The sequence below is a fragment of the Penaeus monodon genome, chromosome 37 (genome assembly GCF_015228065.2).
Source record: "Penaeus monodon isolate SGIC_2016 chromosome 37, NSTDA_Pmon_1, whole genome shotgun sequence".
NCBI lineage: Eukaryota > Metazoa > Arthropoda > Malacostraca > Decapoda > Penaeidae > Penaeus > Penaeus monodon.
The window spans coordinates 3,256,134-3,266,126 of record NC_051422.1 but is presented as its reverse complement, the minus strand read 5'-3'; the positions used below and the strand labels follow the sequence as shown (position 1 = coordinate 3,266,126).

The 9,993-nt window shown below is 40.6% G+C and overlaps 2 protein-coding genes across 2 annotated transcripts in view; both read right to left on the bottom strand.

Annotated features, from left to right (window-relative positions):
* The window catches only part of LOC119596091 (CREB-binding protein-like), a gene marked incomplete in the record, with an annotated part of 20,685 nt that extends 13,433 nt beyond the window's left edge, over positions 1 to 7,252 (bottom strand). The window contains 2 exon segments of the mRNA XM_037945225.1: positions 1,446 to 2,251; positions 6,718 to 7,252. Of these exon segments, the coding sequence (XP_037801153.1) occupies positions 1,446 to 2,251; positions 6,718 to 6,796 (885 nt within the window).
* Positions 7,253 to 7,307: 55 nt separating this feature from the next.
* Positions 7,308 to 7,793, bottom strand: LOC119596054 (translation initiation factor IF-2-like). The gene has a single exon (XM_037945159.1). The coding sequence runs from the start codon at positions 7,791 to 7,793 to the stop codon at positions 7,308 to 7,310; it is 486 nt and encodes a 161-aa protein (XP_037801087.1).
* Positions 7,794 to 9,993: the final 2,200 nt, after the last annotated feature.

The window sequence follows — 9,993 nt, the reverse complement described above, 5'->3', positions numbered from 1 at the left end:
AGGAGAGAGAGAGAGAGAGAGAGAGAGAGAGAGAGAGAGAGAGAGAGAGAGAGAGAGAGAGAGAGAGAGAGAGAGAGGTTTGGCATGCTGTCAGCTGATGTATTGAAAATATTCCCCTCTTGATTCATGGTCATGGTAGTAATTACTTTAACCCTACTAGGACAGTGATAAAAATCTCTGGGCATAACTGAGTCCTGTGACTTCTGGCAATCTTCTAGCCATTTGGCCAGGGAGTCTGCTACATGTAAGCGCAACTTCCCACTCTTTAGGAGTTGGTTTTTCATGACAATTATAGGTGTACCCAGTCAGAGGTTAAGATATGAACTATCGTGACTCCAGTTGGTGCCAAAGGCATTGTTTACTGCACTGAAGATGATATTACAAAACCTTTCCTCTTTGATTTTTTCATCACCTACCTTCCTCCTTACAAGAGTATGGCAAGTACATCCTTTAACCGGAACACTACTCGTACTAATCACAAACAAATTTTTCTTAAATTAAAAACCTAAAATTTTGGATACCACACCTAGATTTTGTGGTGCTCCCAACCACTCATGTGCTCAGCGCAATTTCCAGTGGAGGACAATTATGGCAATAAAATTGGAGGACCCATGGTGTTGGGAAGCAACAGAAACCTACAGAACCGAAGAACATATGGTGTAATACGAGGGAGTGAGGTGCAATTCAATATGGACACAGAGACGAGGAAAAGAAATGATTTGAAACTAAAATATTGCAAGCATTGTAAATAGAAATATTTCTTATAAAGTGAAATGATAGAAGGGGTATTGACTGATATTATGCAATCTGTAATGTTCATACACGTCATAAGAACTTTCCTGAAAAAGCAATTTCATAAGAGGTTACAAAATAATTGTTATGGCATAATGCACTACTACGAAGTAAAGAGAGAAAGACTGGAAAATGTGGAGGAAACTGAAAAAGAGGATGCAATTACGAAGAGTAACAGTGAGGGATAACAATTTCTTGAAGGCTGCAGTACACAGGGTTATCAAAAATAATCCTCGTAACTTAGTATAAATGAGGAAACACCAATAATTCTTACCAAGAAGTCTTGATTCATAAAAAGAATCAAGTCCTCATACTTTGACTTGAAACACATCTTGCTAAGAAAGTGACAAACACAAGAAATACTATGTAAAATAAAGTATCAATCCAGTTTGCTCAGAGATGGGGGGGGGGAGGATAGCAATCCAATTTACTCAGAGGAGGGGAAAAAAAAATAATAATTTTGCACTTATACAAAAGTAGTCATGTTGCAATGTGTAGGTTGTATACTAGGCAACCATGATTTTAGTTGATAAAGGGGAAGATTGGGTAGTACGGGTCAAACAATAAACAAAATGGTTTCACTTCTTTCTTTTACATGTAACACATCCAAGAGATCTTGAACACAGAATAAAATAAAGAAATACAACACTAACCTGCAATCTGGGTCCTACGTGAGTTGGGCCCATGGAGGGGTGGCGCGGACCCATGCCCTGTGGCCCCCCGCCAATAGGTTGCGGGGATGGCCCTCTGAGGCTGGGCACCATGGGCCGGTTCATTCCCGGCAGGGGCCCGTTGGGCATCCCGTCATTCATCTGGGATCCCATCGGGGCATTCATGGTCATTCCACTGACAACACCTTGAGGTTTGTTCATGGAGTTCATAGTGTTCATACTATTAATGTTTGTCACTGTATTCATGCCTGCCGTCATGCCACCACTATTTGCCATACTGTTCATGCCCATTGTCGCATTGGTATTCACTAGGTTCATGGAAGAGCCACTTGAGGCTAAAGTCATGGACATACTTCCTGACACACTGCCCGCCATCGAATTGGCTATACTATTGGGCATACTGTTCAAATTATTAACATTATCGTTCATACCTAGTTGTTGGCTTGACGTCGGAACGCCAGTCATGTTCATATTAGTGTTCTGGGGAGACTGCATCGCCCCATGCGGACTTTTGGAATTGGCTAATGCATTGACGATCATATTGCTTTGGTTGGCCATGCTATGCGGCCCAGCGGTCATGGTGTTGTTGCCGGCCATGGATTGGGGGGTGTTCTTGGCTTGGAGGAGGTGGGTCAACTGCTGGGGTCGTTCGCCCGGCCCAGCACCCCCTCCGCCAGCCCCTCCATCCATCATGCCATTGACCCCCCCACCACCTCCGCCAGAGCCCTGAGAGTCTCCTCCCCACATCAAGTCATCTGGCAGGGCATTTTCCAGCATCGCCGCGACCTCTGCAAATACAAACGGTGATTAGCAAATCAATTCCTGTATAACTACAAAGAAACTTTCTACCTTAGATGTGTATTACTGCATCCATTCTCACAAAAAAGGGATTCTATTTTTTTAAGAAGTATCAGCTAAATTCCACTGACCTATACCTAAATGCAGATTACTCAAATTTTATTACTTTTACACAAACAGTGTCATCAAACATGGAAATATAGAAAATATTAGACCTATTAAAAGTTCTTCACATCATTATTAATGCTTACATAATACACAATCTAAATATACTGACTTAGTGAACAATGTATATATGTATATGTATATATATATATATATATATATAAATATATATATAATATAATAAATAATAATATAATAAATATAATAATATAATAAAATTATTTAAATAGATTAATATAATATATATATATAATATTATATAATATATATATATATATAATATATATAATAATATATAATATATATATATATATATATCATATAATATATATATATTAATATATATATTATATAATATATTTTAAGATATATATATATAATATATATATATATATAATATATATATATATAATATATAGATATAAATATATATATATATATAATATATATAATATATAAAATAGTATATATAGATTATATATATATATATTATAAATATATATATAAATATGATTATAAATATGATTATAAATATGATTATTATTATTATTATTATTATATATATATATATATATATATATATATTTACTAAACACAGTAAACAAAACAAAGGACTAAAGCAAAGCACGATGTGTGCTTTGTATAATAACCTGAATGAATAAAATACAAGGAGCAAAATCTATATTTGGGTTATTCATCCCTGTCATAGTAAGTAGGGGGTAAACTGGACAAAATTCTGTAAGCCACTACTTGGTTACCTGACTAATAATTACTTAGGAGCAGTGATCAGTAAAAATTACTTCCTGCCAAAAACTGAAGTAGTTTTCCTTTCACTTAAACAATATAATTCCTACAAGTTCAATAGAGTAAACCATTTTTTGCTCCATTTTCCTTGCATAGAATATAAATAAAAAGGAATTTCCTACAACTGGTACACATGCATAATTTAACTGAAAGATTATCTGCCTCAAAACTAATTTACTACAACTAGCCCTGCCAAGAGGACCTGCTCCAAACTGGCTAAACTGGACTTCAGTAGAGCATGAAATCCATGATGTGACACTTGCTGACTTCCTTTTCCTTCCTTATCTATCACATCAAGAATGCAATGCACTTTCTCAAATTCAGATGTGATTTTTTTTAAACAGTAAAGAAAAGAGAAACAACAACCACACAAGAACACACTACTAAAGCACTAAATAATACAGATAGATCAAGAAGCACATTGACCCTCAACAAAGAAGTCCTGCCTTTCTAGCCTAGGCAAGCTGTCCAAACTGGCAAGTTAACCATGTTGCAGCATAAAATGAACTGCTCTCTGGAGGTTTCAAGGCACTTCCAAGTGAATCAGGAGGAAAATTTACAATTTATATTATATTACAACAACAAAACACTATTGTGTTGCCTAAAATCACTGAAGAATAAAGAGTTTGCTCTTCATTTGACCAGGAACACTATTGGTCATTGAGAATATTCCCTTTAACTGTCCATGAGCCAAGCACCTTAAATTTTGTTAAAGTTCCATAACAAAAACAAGTAGTAATGCAATGGCAACAAAAAATGGTATAATTCAAAAATTTCTTTCTGGCCTAAATGCAGAACAAATTACAACTGTACAGAACACCATTTGACTCATCTGGGACTTGAAGCAACATCTCCACACCCTCAACTAATTGATGTCAAAACCATAAACATGCCAATATTTATGACCAGACTTTCATTTCACAAGCTTTTTCTGCAAGATTTAAGACCTTGAGCAATTTTTAAAAAATCAAGTTTGCACATTCCTAGCTTACACACTGCCATGAGTTCAGAAAAAAAAAAAAAAAAAAAAAAAAAAAAAAAAAAAAAAAAAAAAAAAAAAAAAAAAAAAAAAAAAAAAAAAACGGCCAAATTGTTACTTTTCAGTTTGTCCCTTCCATAATATTCCTTTACTTTAAGTTCTCATTTCTTGAACCTAAACCGAGTCTTCAAAGATTAACTACTTGCTCCTTACTGACGGGGTCATGTGTGTAACATAACAAACCATGTGGTCTGTGGGGTACAGCTATGGTGCATCAAGCGGGAAGTTCCGCCCAGCGCCTGAATGTTGCCAGAAATCACCTGAGATTATGACACCCAAGAGATATTAGATACCTGTCACTAAGGGGTTAAAAAGCATAATACATAATTATCTATCTAGATTCCATCCTAATCTGCAAATTAAATGACTCCTAATTTTCGAATCTATTATAAAACTAACAGACTGGGGGGGGGGGGGGGGGAAGCTTGCACTCCATTGCTTTGCAAGCATATCCAAACATTCACTATGAAGTAACTTTTCACCTGAATGCACAAACTGAGGTGACAGTTTCAATCAAGTCACAAATCCACACACCTTAGTGCTGCCCAGAGCACCATAGTACAAAGGAAGTCAAGCTTCTTCTTGACACAAATGTAATGTTAATGTTACCAAGATGATGGTAAACACAGTTTTACTTCAGACACATATGCCAAAGGAGAGTCAAAGATTATGAACACCCTAACAAAATGATGCAACAGAAATAAATGAATTGGCATGATGTAAGCACATAACCATCACTGCTTCAGACACATGCCAAATGAAAGCATCAAAGACTATGAGCTACTTGACAGACCGTAATGTAAGTAAACCAAGTACATGGAGTAACTAACATCCTGTCATATATGTAGTTCTACATACATTGTGATGTTTAGCAAATTGTGCAATAGCTCAATTAGCATTTGTACGGTCACAATAACCAACATGATCAACTAAAATGCGAAGTTCAAACTAAAACCTAATGGATTTTTGTTATCAACAGTTATCAACACAAAAACACAGATTAGCCTCTGTATTCTAGAACAAAGGGGTCAAGTCTCCAATTGCTGATTTCTTTCCACTAATCTATACACAAGATAGTAACAAGATGTAAAAATGTAGCTAAGATTTCCAAGAACTACCAAAACAAAAGAAACAAAATCTAACCAATAACAACAAAATAAAACTCCAAAACACCTCACGAAAGATATACAACTATCTCAACAAAATTTCCATCTCGGAGACAAACAAGAGTACCAAATCATCAAAATCCTGAACACATTAACAACAACTGCATAAATCTCTCTTAATCTAGTTCTAAATGAAATGGATAAAGCTCCCAAACAAATTCAACCCATCAGCAAAAGGGTCTGCAAGCCCTTCTTGGAGACCCACACAAAGAAATCACATCAGCTGACCACACACTGATAACCAAGTAAGTTCCCAATGCATTTAAACTCCCAAATTTAGCAAAAAATACCATAAAATTAGCTATAGAAACAAGAAACACATTAATACTCCCTCTACATTCCACACTAGTGCCCTACCACTTCCCAAATTCCCCAAGATCTATCCAAAAACCTGGCAAACCCTCTCAGGTGGCTAATGTAAACAAAGCCTGGGACAAAATCAGCTGTTACCCGGCTGCCCCTGAGCCCTGCCAAAACAGCGGGTGCACGGGCTCAAAACTGACCCTGCGCCACACGCTCTCACATCCAGTACGCCTTCCGGAAATGTCCCCGGCCACTCCGGCCATCCCCAGGCCAGGGCCGGGCCAGGGGGCTAAGAGGCCGAGGGGTCTGGGAAGAACCCGTCCCTCTGCCGGTGAAATACGGCGACGCAGCCCTTCCCGGAACTCAACACGTTCCCCTCGGTGCGTTGCACCAGCTTCCAGAACATTCCGGCCCCAGCACTAGCCTCTGACACTCCCCCTCCACTCGACGACACAAGTCCCCAGACGGCCCAAAACACAGGAAGACGATTCGCACAGACATCCCCACACGGCCCAGCAGGCAGGGCACTCCCCCCCGCAGAGGGCCGGTGCCGCAGGGGGCACGGGGGCCGGCCTGGAAAATAAACTCTGGACTTTCCTTCTGCTGCTGTTGTTGCTGGGCTGGCAGCTGGCTGCTGCGCCCTCACTGGGCCTCACTCACTGACACACTCACTCCAGGGCTGCCGCCAGGCCCAGCGAGGTTGCCAGGGGACGGCCCGGAGGACGGCCCTGGCGAGGCCCGAGTGCCAGGGCCTCGCGCCGGGCCTCCTCCAGGCGCTCCTGCGGGCGCCCGCGGCCGGCCTGCAGGGGCCGCGTGGGCGTGCAGGGGCGTGCGGGCCAGGGCGAGGGGCCGGCCAGGTGAGGACGGCCGCCCGCCCCAGGTGAGGTGCGGGCGGCTGTCTCTCGGCTCCTGAAGGCGCCCACGCCCCTCGCGCGGCCCCTGCAGGCGGGCAGGGGCGGCAGGGGCGGCCTGCACTCACCGGTGGGGTCGGAGGCCTGGAAGGGGTCGATCTTGGCCCGCTTGTTGGGCGGCTCGCTGCCCAGCTGCTGCTCGGCCATGGCGTCCTTGTTTACGACGCGCTGCTCGACGCGGACCCGGGGCCCTCCAAGCACTGCGCTTTTGCGCTGCGTGGCGTGTCTCTGGCGTGCCCGCGCCCCGGGCAGGGCATCGTCACGACTCTAGGCTGCTCTAGCGACGCTGGGGGCGGCCGCCAGCCACGGATCGCCGGGGGAATCGCGGCCGTGGCGAGGCGGACATCTCCTTGGTGCGATTTCACAGCCAGCCCGCAGCTTCCCTCCGCCGCGGCCTCGCACTTCCCGCCCGACACTCCCTCGCCCGCGCTCCTTCTCACATGTTTCTCCTGCCCCAAGCACTGCTCAAGCTTCCTGCTGCGCTGCCGGGGTCAAATCAGCCGTCCATCGCCGCGCCGCGTTCGGCGTCCGCGCCCGAAAATATTTAGCGCCGAGTAGCAGTCAAACCAAAATGGCGGCTCGCACTGAGGCTCGGCGGCGCCCGCCTCCCTCCTCCGCCCGCCGCCCCGCCGCCCGCGCTCCCATTGGCCGCCGCCGGTCACGTGCTCGCCCGCGCCGCGCCCATTGGCCGCCGCGCCGCCCGAGCGCGCCCGACGCCGCCCGACCCGAGCCGACGCGCTGCCGTAAAGCTGACTGCGGCCCGACCGACGGCGCCGACCCCGGCCTCGGCCGACCTCGGGGGACGCCGGGCCTCGCACGCCCTTGCTCCTCCAACACTCGGCCTCGGCGCCCTCGCCTCCAGGCCCGGCCTCGGCCTCCACGGCGTCGGGGCCGAGGCGCGGGGCCTCGCCTCCGACGTCGCCTCAGCTCGCCCTGCGCAGCACGGCGACGGAGGCGCGAGGTTTGAACGCTCCTCGGGCGCCGAGGGCCAGGGGCGCGCCCTCCGAGTCCCCTGGGGGCGCGAGGACGGCAGGGGCGTCCCCTGCAGGAGGCCTCGAGTCGGGGTGCGGCGGGGGCGAGGCCCGGGCGCCGTCGGAAGGGCGGCAGGGCCTCCTTCGCAGCAAAAAACGGGGACACCTTGCATGCCCGAGAGAGAAAGGGACACGCAGGTGAAACCGAGGGAAGGCCGTCGCCGCCGACCGAGCCTGTGCAACACGCCGCCCAGGCATCACTTCCCTTCTCTCGGAGTCCGATTAGAGCGAAAGAGACCGCTGGCAGGATAATCGGGAGGAAAAATAAGGCGCCATTCGGGGTGTCGCGAAACAGCCGGAGGAGCCAAAGCGCGACCGAGTTAAAGGGACGAGGCAGCACCCCCTCCCCCCCTCTTTCTCCTCTCTCTCTCTCTCTCTCTCTCTCTCTCTCTCTCTCTCTCTCTCTCTCTCTCTCTCTCTCTCTCTCTCTCTCTCTCTCTCTCTCTCTCAATCTCTCTCTCTCTCTCTCTATGTATATATATAGACATATATATATATATTTTATATATATATATATATATATATATATATATATATATATATATAAAATATATATATATATATATATATATATATATATATATATATATATATAATCTCACAATAACACTTAATAATTACTATTATTATTATCTTTATTGTTGTTGTTATTATTAGTAGTAGTATTTTATTATTATTATTATTATTATTATTATTATTATTATTATCATCACCTTCATCATTATCATTACTACCATTATTTTTATTGTTATCATCATTGTTGATGTTTTTATTGTCATTGCTGTTGTTATCAATATTGTTATAATTATTACTATTATTGTTATTTTTACCTTTCATATCATTATCATTATTATTATTATTTTCATTATTATTATTATTATCAGTATTATTGTTTTACTACTGTCATTGTAATTATTATTGCCATTATCATATTCTGTATTATAATTATCATTATCATTTCCATTATTATTATTACTTTATATATCATCTTTAATATATTAATTACTATTCTATTATTGATATCATTATTTGGTATTATAATTGTCAGTGTTATTATCATCATATCATTATCATCATCATCATCATCATCATCATCATCATCATCATCATTATTATTATTATTACCATTATTATTATTATTGTTGTTGTTGTTTTGTTGTAATTATTGCTGCTGTTGTTATTGTTATTGTTTTTGTTTATTGTCAATATTACTACCTTCACCATTCTTAATGTTGCTTTTATAATAATTATCATCATTGTTATCATCATCATGTTTGTGTTGATTTTTTTTTTTTTATCTTTTTATCTCTGTTAATCAAAATCATTATTATTACTCGTATTATTTTGTTAATACACCTATTATTGCATTATCGTTGCTCGTATCATTTTAGTTCTTTGCGTCGTCAGTATCATTATTGTGATTATGTTTAATGTTGAAATTATCATGACGATCATTATTATTAAATTATTAAATTTTCATTACTCTGATTATAATTTTTTCTTTATTATTACCATTATTTTTGTTTCTCTGCCATTATTATAACTATTCCATTCTTGAATATGCCATTACTTATTGTTACTAATGTTTTTTCATAATATTGGTATTTGTGGTTATTAACAGACCTTGTTTATCATCATTATTGTTGTCGCTGATAATCATCAACATTATTATTATTATCATTCTTGAGATCATATTTTTCATTGTTATTATAATCATTATTATTTTGTTATCATTAGTATTATCATCATTGTTGTTTTTTTCTTTGTTCTTCTTTCTGTTGTTTTTACTATTATCAATAATATTGTTATTTGTATTATTACCATTGTTATGAATATCATTACAATTGTTATTATTGTTATTTTCATCTTTATTGTCATTACTGTTATCTTCATCATTATTTTGACTATCATTATTCTGTTATTATTGTTATTACTGATACTGTTATTATTATTATTATTATTATCACTATTGTTATCATCATCATCATCATTTTTTGAGCATCATTATTTTGTTGTTATTATTATTAGTGATACTGTTATCATCGTCATTATTATTATTATTATTATTATTATTATTATTATTATTATTATTATTTTATTATTAGTAGTAGTATTATTGTTGTCATCATCATCATCAATATTATTAGAAATATCATCATTATCTTCATCATCATCATCGTTATTTTGAGCATCATTATTCTGTTATTATTATTATTACTGATGCTGTTATCATTATTATTATTATTATTATTATTGTTATCATCATCATCATCATCAGTATTATTAGAAATATCATCATCATCATCATCATCA

Excerpts from the sequence above, each read along its gene's own strand:
- LOC119596054 (XM_037945159.1), bottom strand. The coding sequence starts at position 7,793 with ATGCAAGGTGTCCCCGTTTTTTGCTGCGAAGGAGGCCCTGCCGCCCTT.